A 24,447-nucleotide genomic window follows, 5' to 3' on the forward strand; every position below is an offset into this window, starting at 1 on the left:
AAATGTCAAAAACTTGGTCAAACCTTCCAAATTTAAAGCTTCAACCTAAGAGTTGTTCTTCCAAATCTATTCCGATTATCCTGAAAACCAAAACTGATGATTTACATAAGTAATAATACATCATACGGGGCTAATCATGCCTGAGAACTGGCAAGCAAAGTGCAAATTCTCAAAACGACCGATCGGGTCATTACATAACTGGTCCATTACCTCTTGGAGTCTAGTAGTCAGTATCTTAGAGATAATTTTGTATAGCACTGTACAACATGATATAAGCCTGAAGTCTCCAATGGTTGAGGGGTGGTGTACCTTAGGTATCAAAGTGATTGTATTCACATTGACAGGTTGATATATTTCCCCTGTGTTAAAGAACTACAAGACTGCCCATGTTTTCTTGAAAAATAATGAATTGAATCCATCATACCCCAGAGCTTTTAAATCATCTATGCCCTTCAAAACATTGTATACCTCCTCTACACTTACAGGTTCAACTTTTGGAATCTATTAAGCACCTTCCCTTCTTTCATAATACTCGGCTGATTGGCTGGCATTAGCTTCTGCCAATGAGCCAAGTAATTCTTTGTAAAATCCTACTACTTCACTTTCAATTGCATCAATTGTTTGTACTATTTCTCCTGTAGAAGTCATCAGACTCCTAATCTTGTTTTGACTAACTTTATTCTTCATACTAGCAAAGAAGAAAGCAAAGTTTGAGTCTCCCAATTTTAACCATTGATTTCTTGATTTTTTTTTTAAAAAATACTTTCTTCAATATTGACCCATTTCTCCAGTTGCTTCTTCAGTTCCTTCTCCTCTTCAAACAAGTTTAAGTGTAAGTAGTTACTTCTTATTTTCTCTTGTATCTCCTTTAGTTGGTGTTTGGCTTGCTTTATTTTTACATCAACTGCTACAAAATCAGTAATATTCAGCTTCTTTAACTCTCTTGTTACTTCTTTCAATTTTCTCCATACTCCAGGTATTTATGTTATTTTTTTTCTTTCCCAGACCCTTGCAACTATTGTTAAGAACTTTTTATGTTCTGCCAAATGGTTGAAGAACCTGAAAGGCCTAGAGTTATGTGGTTCATCTACAAATTTGACACATAAGGGAGAGTGATCTGAGAAATAAGGATCCATAATCATAGCATCCAATTGTGGAATATTGGTTACCCATTCAGAATTAACTATCGCCCTATGTATTTTGCTAAAGACATGAGAATTTGTACATTTGAAGCTTCTCCCAACAGTTCTCATTTCAGACATCCCTAAAATTGTCAGGAACTCTTTAAAATCTCTAATTTCCCATTCTTGTAATGGATTCCCGTTGCTTCTGTTATCTACTGATAAGACTGTATTAGAATCACCCATACATAGCCAAGGTCTTTGTTGAGAGTGGCTCCAGCTTAGCAAATCCATACTTCTCTTGCACTCTATGTTCTACTATAGCAATAATACTAATATTATTTTCTCTGATAAACCTCTGCATCTCCTTTTTTTTATAGGCTTTATTCAAGCCTCTATCATTCCAGGTGACCAGCTTCATAAAATATTTGGTCTGGTAGTACAACCTCCTCCAAAACCCCACGACTACTATGCCCTCCTTCCATTCTACTAGTGCCAATACTTGTGTGATGAGAATTTGTTATAGCAAGGTCAATAAAACCATTTCCCATAACCAATCTCTCTTCAACAGAAATATGATTATTTTAGCAGCAGATTTGCCCCTTACTTCCTGCCACCCCTCCTCTTTACCATTTGTTTGCTTCTGAGCTTAGATTCCTTCTTTTATGTATTGACTAGTTTTTGGTTTTCTATTGTCCATAGTTACTTATGGTCCTTCACTTCTAGTCACTGAGTTGTTCTGGCCCCTAGATTTCCATTCTTGCCTTTGCTTTAGTTGTTTAGCCTATTGTTGCTACATTGTTATCTTGTTTTGGAAATTATGTCCCAACTACAAACATGTGCCACAATACACAAGCTTACAATCGTAGCTAATTGCTTGCTCAAATTGTCTTCCATTTGGATCTCTCACTGTTATCTTCGTAGGTGTAACGACCCGACTGGTAGTTTTGAGCTTTTATACTTCGCTCGCCAGTTCTTGGGCATGACTAGACCCGTGTGATATTATAACTTATGTAAATTGTCGGTTTTGGTTTTCAGGGTAATCAGAATAAATTTGGAAGAACAATTCTCAGTTTGAAGCTTAAAATTCGAAAGGTTTGACCAAGTTTTGACTTGTTAGTATATGATCTTGGATTGGAATTTTTATTATTTGGTTAGCTCCGTTAGGTGATTTGGGACTTAGGAGCGTGATCGGAATGTATTTTGGAGGTCCGTGGAAGGTTTAGGCTTGAATTGCCGAAATTGGGATTTTGGCGTTTTCCGGTTGATAGGTGAGATTTTGATATAGGGTTGGAATGGAATTCCGGAAGTTGGAGTAGGTCTGTTGTGTCATTTGTGATGTGTGTGCAAAATTTCAAGTTTCGACATCGTTTGTGGAACTTGAAACTTCCTAAGTTCTTAAGCGTGAATCCGAAGTTGATTTGGTATTTTGGCAATGTTTTGAGTGATTCAAAGGCTCGACTAAGTTTTAATGATGTTATGGGAGATGTTGGTATGTTTGGATTGAGGTCTCAAGAGCCTCGGGTGTGTTTCGGTTGAGTTTTGAGCGAGTCCGGGCATTACCGGGACTCGGGCATCGGTTCTAGTGCTTAAATTTACTGCTGGGGCGGAAAATGGTCCGTGGTCCACGGTGAGGAAGAATCCGTAGGTTCACTGGTCTGACTTCGGAAGCCTATATCTTTTGATCTACAAGTAATTTTGTAGATGATTCAAAAACTAAAGTTGTATCCCTTCGTGTCTAGTTTTCAGAAAGCTAAAGAAATTACAAATTGGACATCTGTAGAGAAAGTTATGGCCAAAATACTAAAGCATGTCACTGCAATCAATATTTTCCACTGTAGTAATGGTTTTACCGCGGTCAACAATGGTTTTACCGCGGTCAGCGGTGATGGGGATCCGAAAGGTGCTCTATAAATACGAGATTTGGGGTTTTATTTCATATTTTGACCTAGAGCGCTCGGGCTTTGGCGATTTTTTGAGGGATTTTCAAGAAAACCATCGGGATAAGTAATTCTAACTCAACTTTGCCTAAAATACCTGATTATAACCTTGGATTCATCATTTGAGTAGAGATTTGGGATGTAAATTTGGGGAAAATTGTGGAACTTCATAAAATAAATTTTTGGAATTTGAAAGCCGATTCGAAATCGGAATTGAGTGAAACTAGTATGGATAGTCTCGTAATTGAATAGGTTGTCGGATTTTGAGACTTTGGTAGGATTACGAGACGTGGGCCCGGGGGCCGGGTTTGAGCAATTTCGGGATTCTTGAGTTAATTTGATTATTTTCGCATGAGCTTTGTTCCTTTAGTGTATATTGATGATAATATACTGATTTTGGTAAGATTTGGAGCATTTGGAGGTCGATTCGAGAGGCAAAGGCATCATAGCTAGAGTTTGGATTGGTTTGAGGTAAGTAATGATTGTAAATATTGTCCTGAGGGTATGAAACCCGGATTTCACATTGTTATGCTACTTTGAAGTGACACACATGTTAGATGACGAGCGTGGGGTCATGCACTGTTGGGGATCGTGACTTAGTCCGTCCCATATGACTATTAAGGCACGTATTTGATTAAAACTTATTTGATATCATTGTGTTTTGGAAAGCATTATCATGTTTTGGGCTGAATGCCATGTTTGGGCTGAATGCCAACTGTTTTAGACCCTTAGGGGATTTTTACTACTATTCCTCAGTATTTTGACTTCATATTTGTACTCAGTCATGTTGTATTCTACTGTTTTCATAGCTTAGCCATATTTACTCCATTTTGATATTTTAAATGATATTTTGGACTGAGCATTATGTTTTACTATTGCCCGAGTGGCTTGAGAGATTTCCGACTGAGTGAGGTCGAGGGCCTGTATTGTGAAGATATTATGGGATCGGGCTGTGCACCGCAGCAGTGTGATACTGATTTATGATTATGAGGCCGAGTGCCTGATTTGTTACACCACGAGGTGGCTTGATATGAGGCCTAGAGCCTATTGATTATGCCACGAGATGGCTTGATATTGCGCTTGGGCCGTAAGGGGTCCCTCCCGGAGTTTGTACACCCCCAGTGAGCACGGGTACCCAGTGTAAGATGTGATATAGCCCGAGGGGCTGATGTTGTTCCATGTTATTTCCCGAGGGGCGGTTCTTGATTTATGTTATGCCTGAGGGGCTGATTACGAGTGATTGTGAGGTAGCCCAAGGGGCTGGTTCTGTTGATAATATGCCCGAGGGGCGGTTTATGGTACATGTTTTGCCCGAGGGGCTGTTTACGTTTCTATCATGTTTATTCACTATTTTATCACTCATTTGAAAACTATTGGAAATTGTTTTAAAAGGTTTTTACCGAAACTGAGCATGATTTATGATGTAAATGATTTCTATACTGTGTTGGAAATATCCTGCTTTTGTTGCAGCATTTTGATGTGGTTTACATGTATTCTTACTGCTCAGATTTCATTTACCTTTATTACTTACTGAGTTGGAGTACTTACATTACTCCCTGCACCTTATATGCAGATTTAGGTATTTTTGAACCCGGTAGCGGGTGTTGATTGCTCAGAGGCAGAGTCATCGGAGTTTAGCAAGGTAGCTGCCCAACGTCCGTATCACCGCTTTTCTCCCTCTTGTTTTCATTAGACTGTATTTAGTATATTTTTTAGATTTTTCGTTGTATTCAGACCTTAGTAGATGTTCGTCACTTGTGACACCCCGATGTCGGACTTGTATATTATTTCTGCATTGTTCATTTAGACTTACATTATGAAATATTTGTTTAATTAAAGGCTTAAAAATGATTCTTATTAATTAATGATTAATTTGGGAGTTGTGTCGGCTGGTCTAGTTTCACGATAGGCGCCATCACGACCGGGTCAATTTTAGGGTCATGACAAGCTGGTATTAGAGCCTAGGTTACATAGGTCTCACGAGTCATGAGCAGGTTTAGTAGAATCTCGCGGATTGGTACGGAGATGTCTGTACTTATCCTCAGGAGGCTGTAGAACCTTTAGGAAAAAACTTCACATTTTTGAATTCTTATCGTGCGTCCTTGATTCAGTTTGAAATGTAACTCCTTGAATTCCTTCCACGTATTCGTATGCATGCTTGAGCGCTCAGTATTAGATATGCATCGATGGCTTGTGATTCCCTGATCGAGGGGCGAGATGTGATCTCTCTGTGTTGATATTGGGCCAGTCTGGAGGACTTGAGGCTGGGTTTTACCTATAGCTTGAGTACTGAGGTGCTGATTGTGTGAGCACGTGCTTTTTGAATTTATGTGTTCGGTAATGTCCCTATTAGTGGAAGCAATGGCTGGATAACTATGTAATGAGTATGATGTGACTACGAGATGTGTTCTTATGATTTGAATGAGACGAGAAGGGTCTGCTTGGGGGTAGAAAGAACTATTTCGTGCTTGATTTCCATATTGATTTGATGTATAGCCCCGAGTTATGGGAGTGTGAAGAATCTTTTCATGTTTTCTAGTTGGAGAGTGGAGTAGATTTCATGTTACAATATGAGTTCAAAGTTAGGAAGATTAAGTGATTGCGTAATGTTTATGACGGTGGAAGGGGTATGAAGAGCTATTAGTTTGAGGCGAAACAGGTGGGTTATCTCCTGCGGAGTGTTCTGAAGTTTGTGTGATCCCTATGTTATTTGTTGGAAGATCTCTTTTACCAGTGGAATAGATATGTTGCAATTTGAATTTGGGTCGCTTAAGAGAGTGACCTTGACTGTTATGAGGGAAAATGCGAGATTTGTAGAATATTTGAAGTACTAGATGGTCTGTGTTGCGCGAGCTTATGAAGGATTGAGTTTAATCCTCACCATGGTCTTATGGCAGTAATATAGTATATGCATTATGAGTTATTGTGTGCTTTGATCTATGGCTTTGAACCAAGAAGGGGAGTCTGCTATTGATTAGTTGATTGCATGGTTATCTGCTATGTTGGTTCCAGTTTGAGGTGTACTGGTGAATCTGTTATGGCTTACGGAGGTTGAGACCGAGGATAGCTCGAGTAAAGGAAATTTCAATAAAGGTTATGTTATGCTTTATGGGTGTATGAGAATCACGGAATGAGTTGAGTTGTTAATTGTTATTGGTAAAGGATGTACGGTGCATAGAACAGGAGGTTGCATTAAAGTGAGGTTACATTCTGCGGTGTCAGAGTACTAATGGAGAACAGGCTGTCCGGTCCGTCTGATCGGTCTAATTGCGGTTTGAGTAGAGTGGATGATTCTCAAAAATGGTTCTAATGGGTTCAAGATTTTACATGTAATGATTGGAGATTTTTGGGTTGTATATTTGGTTAGAAACTAAGGTTTGCATTGGAGGGTGTCAAGACTCGTGGTATTTCTATGTCAATATGGATTCTACACATCAGTATTAGGAAGGTGGAGGTAATGGCTTTAGATTCGCAGGAAGTCGCTTCAGGGAAAGTATTTTGAATGTGGTGCTTTTGGGGATATTTGAGAGAGTAGTCAGCGGCTTATGAATCGTAGGATGGTGTGGCTTTATACTTGGGTCTCGTATGGCGAGTCTGGGTCGAGGATTGTGGTGTTATAGAGGTAAGAAGTATTAAGTTGAAGGTAAATCAGAAGGAACCTGGATAAATTGGATAGCTTGGTAGTAAGCCGGATCGGCATGGTAAGGATATGATTAGTTCTTTGGGTGTTTACGAGGTAATGAGTTTTTACAGGTGTTTCGCGACAATGCTCTTGAGTTTTAGTGACCTGCATAGCTTAGTTGAGTTAGAAGGATTCAATCCTGACAGGTTTGGTTTTGTGCAAGGGGGACTTAGAGAGTTCTTGATGATTTCTACCACGGTTTGGAGGTGTATATTTTCTACTGGCATGAGAAGCATGAGATGTATAGTGATTTTCTCCTAGATGGGATCAAATGGGAGAGTTCTTGGCTAGTTGAGTACGTAGTTGCTTGTGGCTCGGAATGGATATGAAGTTCTCATGTTTACCCTAGGATGGTATGGTATATGCGGTATGTTGTGTAGGAGTGAGATTTGCATATGTAAGGTTACGATTCATTTCTGAAAGGAAGATCATAAAATTCTTAAGCAGCACGGGCAGTTTCAGATGATTAGGGAAATGATATTACTAATTGGTGTGGCTTGATGAGGGTATACATTTTAGAAAGGGCAATGTGATTGAGTTGAGGATACTTCATTAGTATTGTGGCACTCTCTTGTTGGATCGACTGCTAATATTCGAGTCTTCTTGGTGGCACAGAAGAAGTATAGGAGTACCTTTAGTAAGATGATTGGATGCTAGAGGCGTGTTGTGTATTCGGACGGTGGAGTTGAGATCGGATATGGTGATTCACATGCTGTATGGATTTGGAGACTGGGATTTCTCATAGATAGGTTAGGTCGTGGTTGTGGGTCATGTATATTGGTCTACTGTGGTAACTATTGGGGGTTTGGAGACCCGAGTGGATCTTTATTGCTTGGTATGTTAGATTTTGGATGTGATATTGGGTATAGACTGGTTGTCTCAGTGTTGTGTTATTCTGGGCTGTTGTACTAGGACAACGACGTTGGCTATATCGGGAATGCCACGGATTGAGTGGCGAGGTTCGGCGGATTATGTTCCCAGTAGGGTGGTGTCATTTTTGAAGACCCAACGGATGGCTGGGAAGGGTTGTCTTTCTTATTTGGCCTTGGTAATGGATGTTAGTGTAGAGACTCCTACCATTGATTCAGTTCTGGTGGTGAGGGATTCTTCGGATGTGTTTCATGCTGTCGGGCATGTCACAGACAGGGTTGTTGATTTTAGTATTGATTTCGTGCCGGGCATCGTATCGTATGGCACCAGTGGAGTTAAAGGAGTTGAAGGAGCAGTTTCAGGGACTCCTTGATAAGGGGTTCATTGGTTGGCCAATATGGATGTGTGTTCTAACTCGAGTCGGCTTGGTTGACTCCGAGTTGTATTGTTCAGGGATGTGTTGATTCGATTTTTATTGAGCTTATTAGTGATCTGGGGAGATTTATGAGTTACCTTTCTGTGTTGCGAGGCATTGGGATTTGTTGGTTATAGGCACATGTGATGCGGTTTTGTTGGGGTCTCTCAGTGGAATTCGAGCGAGAAGAGTATTGGGTATTGCTCGACAGATGGCGTATCGGTTATATCCTTTCGGGTTTGTGTAATGTTATGTCAATTACTTCGCCGTGGTTATGATGATTTGCTTTTGGTTCTAGACATCAAATTGCGCGCTGTTGTCGATTTTGAGCATAGTGACTTGAGGTGTGTTGATACCCAATTTTTTCCCTATATATTTTCAATATGCTTACCTTCAAAATAGCATATGTATGCATATATAAGCATGTCCAAGGGTTTTACTATTTTTTCATATTTTTAAAGGTTTTTAAATTGATTTATTTCCCTTTTTTATCCATAAAATCCCAATAATTATTCCAAAACTATTATTTTTGATAATTCTTCTATTGGATTTCTATAGTTATTCCAAAATATGGCTAAATTAATTTTTACATATTTTTACAATTTCATTTAGTATTTTTAAAGCTAAATTGCACATAATTACAATATTAGCCCTTTTAAGGTTTAACTATGTTTCATACACATAAAATTGGATACTGTATTTTTAGATTGTTATTTATGTGTTAGAAATCATTTTGGCCTTTTAAATTAATTTTCAGAAACCATTTACTATGTTTTTTATAAATTAAAAAGGGAAATAATCACTATTTAAATTTTAGCCAAATTGGCTTTCAAATCTAACCCAAATCAAAACCCAGTTCACCGACTCAATTTCTAATTAAAGACGACTCTAACCCTTTTAAACCCTACCCGAACCCAGATCCTTACCTACCCCATCTAATCTGGGCCGTTGATCATTCAGATCAACGACCACCATTCCACCTGCCAAAAATAAACCCAAACGACCCCCTTAACCTAAATCATTTCCACCAACCCGCCGCCCTTGAATCCCCTTCCTCTCCAATTCTCTCTGCAACCTCACCCAAACCCTAGTCGCCGCCACCCAAATTAACCCTAATCCCCTTCGATTCTCACTCAATCCATGGACTCCCAAAGCTGTTTGAGACGTGTACCGGTCTCCTACGACTCCTGGTGGCCCGCTTTTGTGATTCCCTGGATAGATCTCGAAGAGACCTGGTCCAGTCTTTGCTCAACTTCTATCCATGGTCTTTTTCCGGCCATCCATGGTCTTTCAAGTCAGATCCATGGCTTTTCCGGCTAGATCGGTAACTGTTCGAAGTCTTTTCACTTTTTTTGAGTTCTCTGAAACCCTAGCTTTAAAAAAACTTTCCAATTATCTGTCAGATCTGTCTTAGATCTGTGCATGTTATGAACCTCTTGGTGTTTTCTCAAAGGTTTTCCGATTTTTCAAAGTGACTCTTCGTCTTCAACGATTAGAGTTTTCTTAACCTCTTTTTAAAGGACTTCTCCTCTGATATTCAGTGTTGTCTTATGATTCTACTATGTTTAAATGGGTTGTTTATGTTTTCTTCTACCTAGTTCATCGTATTGAAAACCCTAAGTATTTTGGTTTTATACGAGATTTGGAACTGTCTTTGTTTATTTTGTATACTTGTTTCGACTGAGCTCTTTGTGTGTAACTCCTTTTCTTTGTTTAACTTGACTGATTCTGAGTCCTTACCTTTTGAACTTAGCTCTGTTAAAGTCCTAATGTATTAAAGGTTTTCCTCACTTGTTATTGAGAGTTTTTAAAAGATCTCCTTTACCTGTACTATGTGTTATACTGGTTTCTTCATTTTTAGTTCTATGTGACTACTTGACTTGTTGATTACCATTCTTCGAGTAGTCCTTAGCATGCTCATGTCACCTTTGTGTGATTGTGTTTATCCAGTTTGCTTCTTTTTGTTTGACCCTGCATGTCTGATACACCTGTTCATTCTTTTCTATTTATATGTCGAGGTGCAGAATCATGACTCCTTCGTGATTGATCTTGATTTCCTTAAGTTACAGTTTGATTGCAAGGTTTTCTTATAAACCTTAATTTTACTCGTTTGTTTAAGTTTATTGATTCCCTTCCTTTATTTGCTGTGATGTTTCACCCCTGCTGAATCCTTTCCCCAATTAAGTTTATTCTGTACCTAGACTCAATTGTATACTCTATATTCTTACTATCCCTTATATGGTCAAAAATCAATCTTCCTTAAATTGATTTTCTTTCCTTAATTATCCCTGTTGGTATCTGTTAAGCAGTAATTCCTTGATTAAAGTAAAGTACTTATATTAATGAGATTCTGATTGTGATTATTTCCATATTTGTGTTAAACCTTTACTTGTTACCTTATTTTCTACTCATTTTCAAAGCTATAAATACCCTACCCTCTCTTCTTTAAACACACGAACAATTGAGTTCAGAACACATAATTACACACTAAAACTCTCTCTCTTTCTCTACTACTTGTGTTACCTCTTTGTCTAGCCGGCTGAAAGCCAAGGCTAGACTGTGGAACTCTGATTGCTTTACTTTTTTCTACACTTTGCTTCTTCAACTGGTATGTTCTGAATTTAAATTCTGAGACTCAACTCTATGTGTTCCCTTGTTTATCCATCTCTGTCTCTTTCTACACTAGCTTAATTGCTCATGTTGTTAAATCGCACCTTTTGTTTACTGCTTTACTCAGCATGCTTAAATTCTGCCCTCCTTTGTTCCAATATGTGATCAACATGTTTACTTGTTCCTGTTTATGCCCCTCAACTAGCATATCTCCTAATGTACTTGATTTATGACTAATTATGTGTTTCTGATTTGGGTCCTCTATGTCCCCAACCCCTACTCCCCTGCCTGTAATTGCTGAAGTTGTACTACTCTCTGAACTGGTTCTGTGTATGTTGCTGATGCTCCTATCCCTTTTCCCTTTCAAAAACTGTTTTCATTAAGCAACTCTCATGCTATTTTACAAACTCATTTCAAACATGCAGTCTTTCAAAACTGTTTTCTAAATCAAACCCCTTTTTTCAAATATGTGTTCCTACAATTCCACTATACTTTTAGATCATTAGGTTCTGCCCCTTTTGTGTGAGCCTTGCTTTAGGACCCTTGAACTCCTTCTGAACCTGGACACACAAGACCTGGCCCTTCCACATTGTACTTACTCTTGGTTATGCAATCTGGGTGTGAGCACTGCCCGGGATCCCTTCAGGTCCTTAGGGAACTCTGACACACCCATACATGAGAAAGGCTTTGGAACAATATTGGCATTTGAGGTGGTTTATTACATAACTCAGAGAGGAAATCAGAATCAAGCTTCCTATGGTTGTAACTTCCTATTTTTGCATTTCTTATGTAATCCTATCACATGGTCTGTAATAATTTGTAAACAAGCATTGGGGTGGCTAGTGAAAAGGGATGGGGAAATATGCATGCTATAGGTTTCAAAGGGTAGAAAGCATGTTATTAGGTTTAAATTCCTAATTGTGCAATAGAAATCATGTTTACGATTCATACATGCATTAGAAAACTATGTTCTTAGGACTCATGTTTCTTGCTTTAGCACTTCATTCGTTAGTCCATGCTTTATGTTTATCACTTAGAAATCCTGCTCCCAGGGCAATAACAACACTGGTATAAAAAAGCTGTTATTTCAAAAAGTTATGCATCTCTTGTGTACATTTAGAAATCTTGCCTTAAGTATTCAGTTTTCAACAACTAGGGGTGTTCATAAAAACCCGAAAAACTGAACCAAACCGAAAACCAAACCAAACCAACCAAAAAAACCAATACTTTTGGGTTTGGTTTGGTTTGGTTTTGGTTTTGAATTTTAAAAACCGATCAAATTAGGTTTGGTTTTGGTTTTAATCCGGAAAAAATCGAAAAAATCGAACCAAACCGACTATAGGATTAGCTATTTAAAATTTATTATTACACTTATATATATGTATATTTTTATACAAAGTTTTAAAAAATTTATGGTAAATGTTAATAGTTTGCAATTTTAGTATAGTTCTTTACCTTTACATTCTAGTTTGATTGGTAGTTTCTTTTATTAAGTGTAAGAATCCATTTCATATTAAAAATAATATATTTTTAATTGAGTCCTTAAATTATTCATCACTATTTGATTAAATTATCATCAATATATCTTGGTAAATAATAGATTTCTCAAAGGGCAATTGATTTGATAGTGTTACGTTGAAAATGTGGTCGCCGGAATATGTGTTTGGTAGTGTATGTCTTATATTTAAGAAAAAGCCGACAAATTACAGAAAAAACTAAAAACCCGACAAAACTCGACATAAACCGAATCGAGGAAAAACCGACTTAATTGGTTGGTTTGGTTCTAACATTTTAAAAACCGACTTACTTGGTTTGGTTTCCTTTAGTGAAAATCTGATCCAAACCGAACCATGAACACCCCTATCAACAACCTTGTAATTTGCATGTGCATATTAGATACCATGTTCTAGGATCCTGTTTGCATTCTGTTTAAAATGCTTAGTTAACTACTAATTCATAAAAAGGGTAGTAAAGCAATAATTTTCCCACTGTGATGTTTTCTGAATAAAATCGGCAATAGTCTCTACAACTAGAACAACATGTTTTAGGTAATCAAAATAATCTCCAAACTGTCTTAATGACTTGGAACAACTGTTGCATCTCGCTTTGCGCCTAGGCAAGCCTTAGGTTATAACTTAAATAGAAACTGGAATTGCCTTTGTTACAACTAGCAGGCAAGCCTGATTCGGACTTCTTATCTGAGTCATGTAATAAATTTGGTTCTGTTGCAACAACTTAAACGCCCTGTTTTAGGATTTTAAATTCAGACCTTAACTGTGTATAAGTCATGCTGTCTGTGTGCATTATTTGTGGAGGTATAACTGAGCCCTCTGCTTGTTTTCTATGTTTTCCCCCCTTAAATGCAGTCCTACTTGTTTTGTATGTCGCCTTAGTATTTTGCCTTTAAACCTGAGGGTCTGCCTAGAACCTCCTTATAGGATAGAAGTCCTAAATTCCTCCGGGACTGATAAGAAGGGACGTGTAACAGCATGCAATAAGAGTCGAGACTAATCTACACTTTAATTACCTCCACGGGATAGGAAAGGGTAGATATGGATATGATGACCGGTGTATTAATACCACGTGTAGCCCCTCTTTTGAGGAGTGTCATATCGTGGTCTTGCATTGACGTGATCCATATTATAAACAAACCTAGGACCCCCCCCCCTCACTTTTTACATTCTCAAGTATGTTTGAATTATAATTCTTTTCAAAATCTTGCCCCTTTTTATTAGTTGCTTTCCTACATATGTGTATTCAGCTTAAATCACCTACTATTTGAGCCAATACCTGCCTATTTTCTAATTGTACAAATTCACAAAAACTGTCTGGCCGGGAACCACACCAGTGGATCTTGAGGGGTGCCTAACACCTTCCCCTTAGGATAATTTTAAGCCCTTACCCTATCTTTGGTCATCAAACGTAGTTGTAGATAAACCCTACATGTGTCCTAATGCACCTTAAATCATTAGGTGGCGACTCTTCCAAATTGCAAGACCCTTCTCAAAAGGAAAAGAGTCATCCCAACCAGAATGTCATAAACCCCGATTTCCCGATATGAGGGGGAAAAAAGGGGGCCCGACAGCATGGCGACTCTGCTAGGGATATCTTAGGCTTTTACCATTTCAGATTGTTCTTTTGAATTTGTACCCCTACCTATGTGCAATTACTTGTTTAATTTCTTTAAGCATTCAATTTCTTTTTCAAAAGCAAAACTGACATATCTTTCTTGTTTCCTTCCTTTATTGCTACTTTAAATTATAAAACTGCCGTATTTATCGCTTTATTAACGTGCAAATACATGTCAACATGCTTTTAATTATTGCATAATCATGCTCAACATCATACTCCACTCGTGGCAAACAAATACTATAGCAACGCTTGATGAGTGGTTGCGCTCTTCCTATATCATTACCCCCTAAATTCGGAAAGGCATATTTGTGGTAAAACTAGTCGATCAGTGGTGCAGTCGATAGATCCTTGCCTTCCCCCTTGAGTTGTCCGCTCAAGGGTACCAGTCTAAAACCCCATAGAAGCCTTACTCTGTTAAATTATGCATGTATCATGGTCAAACCTAGCTGGGTCAGTTATGTTGTCCACATAATGATCCTTTAAGAAAGCCTTGTCCAAAAGTCCCATGGGTTTCCCTAAATCCAAACGGATGTCATCACGTTCTGTGCATTTATTTGGAGAACTAAATGCTTCATGCTAATTGTTGATATTAAATAGTCGAGTCTGGTGGGGTAAAGGGCCTAACCTTATTTGCCTTGCAGAAATATAAGGCACGAAGTCCCTAGATTCAGCATGGTCACCAACATCCATCCAAGATTGCTAAGCTGGTGGAGAGATTTACACTCTAGTGACCAAACTCTCGTTAGAAAGTATCTGGGAAATATACCATCCCTCCTGGAGATCCAACCTAGCAACATGATCATAGAAGCTGCCACATTGTTTTGTAATTGTGAAAGGGCCGTGTTCCACTTTGGGGACATTGAAATGACACCTTTGCTAGAGGAGATAGGAGGACTGGCCGGTCTGGTGTGGGAAACTCTGGGTCTTCTAATGCCTGAAAACCATACAGGCAAGGGTTTCCTTAAAATGATGGGTTTGAAGAAGAATGCAGAATTGACATGCTTGAAGGAATCATACATCCCTTTTGACTACCTGTATGAAAGGTACGGTCATAGCAAATCCTACCGTACCTACCCTGACGAGTTTGCCATCACGTCCTTGGGACACATCCATCGTAGGGTTTTCGTCTTCATGTTTTGCTTCCTGGGTATGAACGTGTTTCTGATGAAGAAAGGGAGAATCCATACTAGGCTGGCTATGGTAACTAAGACCCTAATGGAGGGGATTGGTAGGTAGACATTAAGCATTGTGCCCATGATCATTACAGACATATACCGAGCCTTAGAGAATTGTTAATGTGGAGAAAAACACTTCGAAGGCTGCAATTTACTACTTCAACTCTGGCTTATGGAACATTTCCAAAAGGGCGAATACCGACAAGAAATTCAGCGAAGGGGTTGGGATGATCACATCGCTTTCCACCATCCAAAGAGAATGAATTACATCCCCTACATGTTTGCTCAGCCTGAGAATGCCAAATGATGAGTTGAGCTATTTGATAATCTGACCGAAGAGCAGGTTCAATGGATGTTCGAGTGGTTTCCGACAGAGGAGTTCATCGCCCGATCCAGGAGTTATGAGGCAAGCTGATAGGAAGCAAGTTATACCCAGGGTCAACAAGATGGGCCATTTCAGAGCTGACTTCCAAAATGATGATAGTCCCCACAAGTGCCAAGCCCAGCATATGTGGCACTGCAAGATCGTAATGGGGAAAGACACCATCGATCCAGATAGATATCATGCCGCTTGAACTCCTTTCTATTCGGGTTGGCTGGAAGACAATCATGATAGTTTGGGCTAGCCAGGGTTTGTTTGAGGCCACAGAATTATAGATAAAAAGGTCGAGGTGCAAGTCAAGTACAACCAGCTGTGAAAAAGGATCCGTGAGTACGTGAGCGAACACCGCGAGATACAAGAGTCCAACTAGAAGATGATTAAGGAATGGAAGGACATGGCTGTCAGCGCCAACAAAAGGCTAGGATACTTGGAGCGAGGCATAGTAGAACTGGAAAGAAAATTTCTCAAAAGGGTTGAAGATTGTCAAGAGGCTGAAGGGACCGAAAGCGGACATCTATCCAGAGCATACCTGTTGCTGGGACTACGCGGATTGGGGAAGCTGTTCGATGGAGCCAAGGATGTCAAACCTGGGGAAGGTCCTTCTGGGGCTAAATAGATAGGAATTTGCTTTTTCGCTTTATGAATGTAATAAGGCCAACGACCATTAGTGACTTTTATTTCTTGTTTACTTAGTGTCGTTTTGGGATTCGTCTATTTCTATCAATAAAATGAGGCATTTAGCATTCTAAGTTCTCCAAATCAATTTGTCGCTAGGCCTACCTCAGGTACAAAGAGGTTCCCAAATTAGGACACGCTTTACATTCCCGCACTCTGTGTTTAAATATTGCAATACTTTTTATAATCCTCACTGACTCAATTACCTTTTGTTTTATTTTTGTTTTTTATTATTCCCCTCCCCAAAGGTTAGTTCGTGCACTCTGGCAACATCATCTTATTTCACAAGATCTAATGGCCCTCCATCCACTCCTCCTCTTAGTCCTATCAAGGCAAGAACAAAGGCAAAATGGAAGATTTAAGCAACATCAGGAAGGAGAACACGGCCGAACGGGTAAAGGTCACTGATAGCCAGGGTATTCAGATTCCAAACGAGAATATGTCGCAGCTTGAACAGAAACTGTTGAAGTTCTAGGAAGAGCTCGATCAGGTTCGGAACCTGGCAAGCCTATCATTTTCCCTCAGCACCCCCAGATGTCAACTTCCCCAACACTCAAAACCCTATATCTCCTCAAAATATCCCAAAATAGCAAAATCATCCCGCTCTTCACCATCACATTGCTCTACCAAAGAACCAATATAACACGTATCACACCCCAAACAACACTCCATTACTCATCCCAGAACCTCAAAACTCCACAAATAACCATTTCCACACCCATACACCAGGCCACCATAACATTCCTATCTATGTGGAGACCATGCCACACTCCAACCAACCTATCTCATGCACACCTGAGTCTGATGAGAAGGATCTACTTATCAGGAACTTGGCCGAGGAACTTAAGAAAATGACCAGCCAGATTCAAGGCGTTGAGGGAAGCAAAGGAATCGAGGGGCTGAACTATGAGAATCTTTACATACAACCTGATGTCGAACTGCCTGAGAGGTATAAACCTCCTAAGTTCGAAATGTTTGATGGTAAGGGTGATCCAAGGGTCCATCTGAGAACATATTGCGACAAGCTGGTTGGAGTAGTGAAAGATGAAAGGATCCGCATGAAGGTGTTCATGAGAAGTTTGAAAGGAGATGCATTATCTTGGTACATCAGCCAAGACCCCAAGAAGTGGTCAAGCTGGGTAGGTATGACATCTGACTTTATGGACAGATTCAAGTTTAATAGAGAGAATGCACCAAATGTGTTCTATATTTAGAATTTGAAGAAGAAGCCCACAAAGACATTTCACGAGTATGCTACTCGCTGGAGGTCCGAAGCTGCTAAAGTCAGACCTGCCTTAGAAGAGGAGCAAATGAACAAGTTCTTTATCCGAGTTCAGGACCTACAGTACTATGAGAAGCTGATGATGAATGAGAACCACAAGTTCTCCGACATTGTCAAATTGGGTGAGAGGATTGAAGAAGGTATCAAAAGCAATATGGTTACAAACTTCGAGGCCTTGCAAGCTACAAATAAGGCCTTACAGTCCGGTGGTTTGTCCAAGAAAAGGGATGTAGGGGCCGTGATGGTTTCATAGAGGACCAAGTCTCCTCTCAAATACCAAACTTACCCAACACCTCCACTCACATACCAGCCAACCCCAAATTACCAAGCACCCTCACCCTCATACCAAGCTCCGCTACCAATTTATCAGTCATCTCCACCTCCTACATATCAACCTACTTTACCCAGATACTTCTAACGCACTCATGTCTACCAAACCTATAATGCTCAACCATCCCACTATCAATCACCCCTGCATGCCAAAACTTCCCTAGACCTTGACCTAATTTTGATCGCAGACCTCCAAAACAATATACAACCATCACCGAACCCATTGACCAGCTATATGAGAACACAAAGCTGCTGGTTGTGTTACCCCCATCCCTGCTGCAACACCTGAGATTCCTTCCCAGTGGGTTAACCCAAACAAATCCTGTGAATCCACTCCGGCATGAAAAGGCACACCATTGATGAATGTCGTTCCTTGAAAGACAAGATACATTCTATAAAAATGTTGTACTATGGGACTACATAGCCGAGGCGATAAGGAAGGGCAAGGTCAGGTTCGAAGAAACTATCGCCGCACAGGGTACGACAAGAACTGGTAGGGTCTATACCACTGAGCATCTAGCTGAATCAAGCAAGCAGGCCTCCAATCGGCCACCCCTCATTAAGATAGGTCCAGATGACCTTTGGAGCAAAATACAGGCCAAGGAATATTCAGTCGTCGATCAGTTAAACAAGACGCCAACACAAATATCCATTCTCTCTTTGCTGCAAAATTTTGAGGAGCACAAGAACGCTTTGTTAAAGATGCTGAATGAGGCATACGTATCAAGTAACATCACTAGCGGGGAAATGGCTAACATGGTAGGATAAGTGCTGGATAGACATAAGATCACCTTTCATGAGGATGAGCTGCCACCTGAAGGGTTGGGGCACAACAAAGTACTACACATCAACATGCAATGCGAGGATTATTTCATCACCAGAATCCTGATCGATGGAGGTTCCAGTCTTAACATTTGACCGCTTGTAAGACTCAAGAAGCTGGGTAAAGGGCTGCATGAGATAAAAGATGGAGCAATCAATGTGAAAGCCTTCGATGGTTCTTAGAGGTCCACCATTGGTGAGATTGTTCTATGCTTGCAGATGGGACCAACCTGGTTCGAGGTCGATTTCCAGGTGATAGATGTACTGGCATCTTACAACTTACTGCTGGGACAACCATGGATTCATGCTTCTGGGGCCGTAGCATCAACGCTACATCAGGCAGTAATGTTCAAATGGAATTACAAGGAAGTGATCATTCACGGCGACGGTAGCAACCCTATATACAGTCGCCAGACCATTCCAGTGATTGAGGGAAGAAGGAAGCTGGGTGAAGAGACTTACCACCACATTGAACGGGTCAATGCTATCGACAAAGACAAATGGTGGGATAACAAAATCGAGAGTATACTGAATTGGAGTGGGTACGAACCTGGCAAAGGGCTCGGCAAGAACCTCCAAGGAATCTATAAACCTATAAAACTCAAGAAACATGGCACTACTTTCGGCCTGGGATATGATTACACCTGGGAAGAATTCAATAACTAGTCGCCACCATGGCACGGTCCTTACTATCCACTGGAGCAACCAATACCACATCTGGAGCAGACCTTCCAAAAGGTCAATATTATTTATGGGTAGATGAAGAAGAAGCACTTGCAACAATGAAGAACATGTTTCTAGAGGACAATGATATGGACTGTTGTGTTATTCTCAATGAGGAGGGGGAAGAAGGCCCTTCCATACAGGGTGTGAGCAGAGGTGCATATCTCAATAATTGGATCATCAGGACAACCAAATCCCGACGTGCCTCGGGTAGCAAGGCTAAAGAAAGTATTATCATTTTTTTGACTAAATAATTTTCCTTTTGCATTTTCGATTCTCGCAATAAGATCTTCAATGTTCAAAATAGTTATTCCACTTATCAAAAGAATTTTGATTTTTTCTTATGAATTAATATTTATTGCTATTATTTTCTCTTCTTACTTTACCTATACAACATTACTATTACTTATCTTAATGAACCAATGACTGTGACATGCAACGAGACAACGCAACAAACAGACATTGATTCAGAGGAAGATGATATACCTGACGAGATTGTCAAAGAAGTTGAGAACTTTGAGAACAGACCTAAGTTCAACCTGGACAAGACCGAGATTGTCAACCTGCGAGATGTAGAAATGTCAAAGAGACACGGATCAACATTCACCTATCGCTATCAGAGATGAAAGAATACACAGAGTTTCTAAAGGAGTCTGAAGACATATTCGCCTGGTCATATGATGACATGACTGGTCCAAGTACATCTATTGTGGCTTACAAACTACCAACCGATCCAATGTATCCACCGGTAAAGCAAAAGCTCAGAAAGTTCAAGCCTGATATGAGTTTGAAAATCAAGGAAGAAGTCAACAAGCAGATAAAAGCTAAGGTTCTCAAGGTAGTAGAATACCCGACATGGTTAGCCAACATTGTGCCAGTGCCGAAGAAGGATGGGAAGGTTAGAGTCTGCATCGACAACCGGGATCTCAACCGGGCCAGTCCAAAAGACGGCTTCCCTTTACCAAATATGCACATCTTGATTGACAATTGCGCCAAGTATGAGTTATAGTCATTCGTAAATTGCTTTGCTGGTTATCATCAGATTTGGATGGATGAGGAAGATGCTGAGAAAACGGCTTTCATTACGCTGTGGGGAGTGTACTGTTACAAGATGATGCCATTCGGCCTGAAGAATGTAGGGGCCACCTACATGAGGACCATGACTACCATTTTTCATGATATGATACACAAGAATATAGAGGTATATGTGGACGATGTTATCATCAAATCCAAGAAGGCCACTGACCACATGGAAGCTCTGAGGAAGTACTTCAATAGACTGCGAAGGTACAACCTGAAACTAAACCCCGCAAAGTGCGCATTTGGGGTTCCTGCTGGGAAATTGCTTGGGTTTATTGTAAGCCGCCGAGGAATAGAACTGGATCCAGCAAAAGTCAAAGCTATTCAGGAATTGCCATCGCCAAAGAACAAGAAGGATGTGATGAGTTTCTTGGGAAGACTTAACTACATCAGCCGATTCATAGCACAATCTACAGTTATCTGTGAGCCAATCTTTAAAATGTTGAAGAAGGACGGCGCTACCAAATGGACCGATGGCACATTTGCTTTCTCTAGAATACCATTTGGATTGTGTAATGCTCCGGCGACCTTCCAACGTTACATGATGGCTATTTTCACTGACATGGTGGAGGATACCTTGGAGGTCTTCATGGATGATTTCAACGTGGTTGGGGATTCTTTTGAGGAGTGTTTGGTAAACTTGGATAGAGTGTTGGCCCGATGTGAAGACACCAACTTTGTTCTAAATTGGGAAAAGTGTCATTTTATGATAGAAGAAGGTATAGTGTTGGGTCACAAGATCCCGAAGCTAGGAATTGAAGTTGATAAGGCCAAGTATTTCGAGGCTCCCTCCCCCTACTTCTGTCAAAGGGGTGAGGAGTTTTCTTGGGCGCGCGGGTTTCTACTGGAGGTTCATAAAAGATTTTTCTAAAGTGGTACATCCGTTGTGAACGTTGCTTGAGAAAGATGCAGCAAAGTTCTTGTTCGATGAGAGTTATATGCATGCATTCGAGCTTCTTAAGCTCAAGTTGAATTCTACCCCCATCATTACCGCACCAAATTGGAGCTTTCCTTTTGAGCACATGTGTGATGCTAGTGACGTTACGGTTGGGGCTCTTTTGGGCCAAAAAGTCAACAAGATGTTTCATCTGGTGTACTACGCAAGCAAGACCATGAATGAGGCTCAAAGAAACTATACAGTCACCGAGAAAGAATTGTTGGCTATTGTATTTGCTATGGAAAAGTTTCGACCTTACCTTATGGGGACAAAGTTATAGTGCACACCGATCATGCCGCCCTTAGGTATTGATGACCAAGAAAGACTCCAAGGCAAGATTGATGAGATGGGTGTTACTTCTTCAAGAGTTTGATCTAGAAATTATTGACCGGAAGGGTAGTGAGAATCAAGTGGTGGACCACTTGTCCCGTTTGGAGGAGGAGGGGAGGCCTTGTGACGGCTTTGAGATCAATGATTCATTTCCCGACGAATAGCTTCTTGTGGTGTCAATGAAGGATATGCCATGGTTTGCCAATGTTGCCAATTACCTTGTGACCGGAATAATCCCGTGTGAGATCTATTCTAACCAAAGGAAGAAGCTCAAGCGGGATAGTTTGGATTTATATTGGGATGAGCCATACTTGTTCAAGATTTGCACGGATGGTGTGATTCAACGATGTGTCCCGGAGGAGGAACAATTGGGTATTTTGGAGGCTTGCCATTCCTCTCCCTATGCTGGCCATCATGGTGGGGCGAGAACGGCTTCTAAAGTGCTTAGTTGCGGATTTTATTGGCCTACCTTGTTTAAAGATGCAGGCGATTTGGTGAAGAGATGTGATGAGTGCCAAAGAGCCGGCGAAATTTCTAAAAGGGATGAGATGCCCCTCAATACAATTCTCGAAGTGGATATTTTTTATGTTTGGGAAATCGATTTCATGGGTCCTTTTGTGAGCTCTTGTGGGAACACTTACATTCTTGTGGCGGTAGACTATGTCTCAAAATGGGTTGAAGCCGTGGCTTTGCCCAACAATGAAGCCCGGAGTGTTGTGGCATTTTTGAAAAAGAGTATCTTCACAAGGTTTGGCACTCCTCGTGCTATCATAAGTGATGAGGGGTCTCACTTTTGCAACAAGGCTTTCGACACGTTGCTTTCTAAGTACGGTGTCAATCATAATGTTTCAACCCCCTATCATCCTCAAGCTAGTGGCCAAGTGGAAGTCTCCAACAGAGAAATTAAGAGTATCTTGTCTAAAACTGTCAATGCTAATAGGACCGATTGGTTGAAAAAGTTGGATGACGCTCTTTGGGCTTATCGGACGACTTACAAAACTCCGATTGGTATGTCACCGTACCGGTTAGTGTTTGGGAAAGATTTTCATCTTCCGGTGGAATTAGACCACAAGGACATGTGGGCTTTGAGGAAGTTGAACTTAGAATGGGATGTTGCGGCAAATCTGCGGGTTGAACAACTTAATGCGCTTGATGAGTTTAGATTCCATGCCTACTCCAGCTCGTCCTTGTACAAGGACAAAATGAAGTACCTTCACGACAAATATGCTCGGGGCAAGGAGTTCAAGGTTGGAGATATGGTTCTCTTGTTCAATTCCCGGTTACGTCTGTTTCCGGGTAAGCTCAAGTCAAAGTGGAGTGGGCCGTTTGAAGTTGTGTTCGTGACCCCATTTGGTGCTCTTGATCTAAGGAACAAGAATGGTGAAATATTAAGAGTCAATGGACATCGGGTCAAACATTATCTTGGGAATTTTGATGATAGCCACGGGGTGGCACTTCTCCATCTAAAGTAATGTGCTGGTAACATGCGTCGTGCCGCAATGTCAAATCAGGCACCGTGTGGGAGGCAACCCATATCTTTTTCTTTTGTTGTTTCTGTGTTTTTCTTGGTAGTGTAGGTTTGATTTTTGAGCTAACTGATTGTGAGGTATTGCGGGGATTGATTTGATGCAGTGCAAAATAGCTTGAAAAAAGTTGAACTGCCTCTGAAGGTTGTAAGTGCGGCCGCAGTGCACTTTGTGCGGTCTGTACTGGTGATGGTGAAAAATGGTACTCTCTGAAGTTTGCCACCGCGGCCATATTCTATTTAGTGCGGACCGCGGTCTGTTTTGTGCGGACCGCGGGGGTTGCCTGCTCAAGCTTCATTTTGAACAAACCCAGCGCGGTCCTCGGTCGGTTTTGTGCGGCCGCGCTGGTAGGTAAGGCTGGGTCCCACTGTTTTTCTATAAATAGAGCCCAAGGGTCACAACTTACACTTTTCAAAATTTTAACACTCAGACCCATAAAAGATACTATTCACCCTCTTTTCTGATAGTAATTCTTGCTTAGCCTGATTAATTGCATCTCATCATCACAATCTGTTAACATTTCATCATCTTTCTTTGTTTTAAATTATAATTTCCTTTTGTTTTTCATGCCCAGTAGCTAGAGTCTCTTCTTCTTCCCATTTTTATTTCATTTGTTAGCCTAGGAAAGTGTAATGGTTGGATATTGTGTGTTTAGAGACCTTTGTGAAATGGGTAAAATGAGTAGGGACAAGTTAGGTGGAAAACTTGAACAAAATTAGCAAAAAACTTAAACCCTAACTTAGTGCCTGTTCAAAGTACTCTTCGCAGCCCGCGGTCGCCTTTTTGCGGTCCGCGGTGCCCTGACGCGGTCCGCTTTACCATTTTGCGCGGACCGCGGTGTTCAAGTGACTGAAAGTGAACCTGTGCCCAGCGCGGCCGCATTTCACTTTGTGCGGTCCGCACTGGCACACCGCGGCCGCAATCCTACTTTTTGCGGACCGCGGTGGGATGATTCAGAGAGGTGATTTTTTGGCCTTTGCCCCAATGCGGACCGCGGTCACCTTTGCGCGATCCGCGGTGCCCCCAGTACGGCCGTCCTCCTGTTTGTGCGGGCCGCAGTGTTCTGTTCTGTACTGTTTCTGCAACCTGTTATCTACTGTATGCAATTCATTTTCAACCCTTGTTTCACTGCCTGTGCTGATACTAACCATGTTAGATGTGTATGCTTGCAGATAATGGTTAAACAACGAGGTGAAGGTGCCAAACAACCTGGGCGAGGTAGTTCCTCCCGGAGAGGGAAGCAAAGGATGGTAAAACTCACTCCCCAGGCTAGGAAAAACATAAAAGAAATGAGGAAAGCAATCAAAGCGGCTGATATAGCCATTGACAACTCGGGGAGTGAGTACGAGCCCTCCCGGGAGATCTCTTCAGATTCAGTCCCTCTTTACATCCCGTATCCGGAGAACGTCATACAT

General features: G+C 40.8%; 1 protein-coding gene across 1 annotated transcript; it reads left to right on the forward strand.

Annotated features, from left to right (window-relative positions):
* The first annotated feature begins 16,763 nt into the window (after positions 1 to 16,763).
* On the forward strand, positions 16,764 to 17,537 carry LOC138868474 (uncharacterized). The gene is made up of 2 exons (XM_070146028.1): positions 16,764 to 17,141; positions 17,217 to 17,537. The coding sequence occupies exons 1-2, from the start codon at positions 16,764 to 16,766 to the stop codon at positions 17,535 to 17,537; spliced, it is 699 nt and encodes a 232-aa protein (XP_070002129.1).
* The last annotated feature ends 6,910 nt before the right edge of the window (positions 17,538 to 24,447 follow it).

The sequence above is a fragment of the Nicotiana sylvestris genome, chromosome 5 (genome assembly GCF_000393655.2).
Source record: "Nicotiana sylvestris chromosome 5, ASM39365v2, whole genome shotgun sequence".
In the NCBI taxonomy this organism is placed as follows: Eukaryota; Viridiplantae; Streptophyta; class Magnoliopsida; order Solanales; family Solanaceae; genus Nicotiana; species Nicotiana sylvestris.

What these genes read in the sequence shown, in the direction of transcription:
- LOC138868474 (XM_070146028.1), top strand. Translation starts at nt 16,764, where the DNA reads ATGCCACACTCCAACCAACCTATCTCATGCACACCTGAGTCTGATGAG. An exon ending in CCAAGAAGTGGTCAAGCTGG is followed by an intron (nt 17,142 to 17,216) that starts GTAGGTATGACA and finishes TTCTATATTTAG; the next exon opens with AATTTGAAGAAGAAGCCCAC.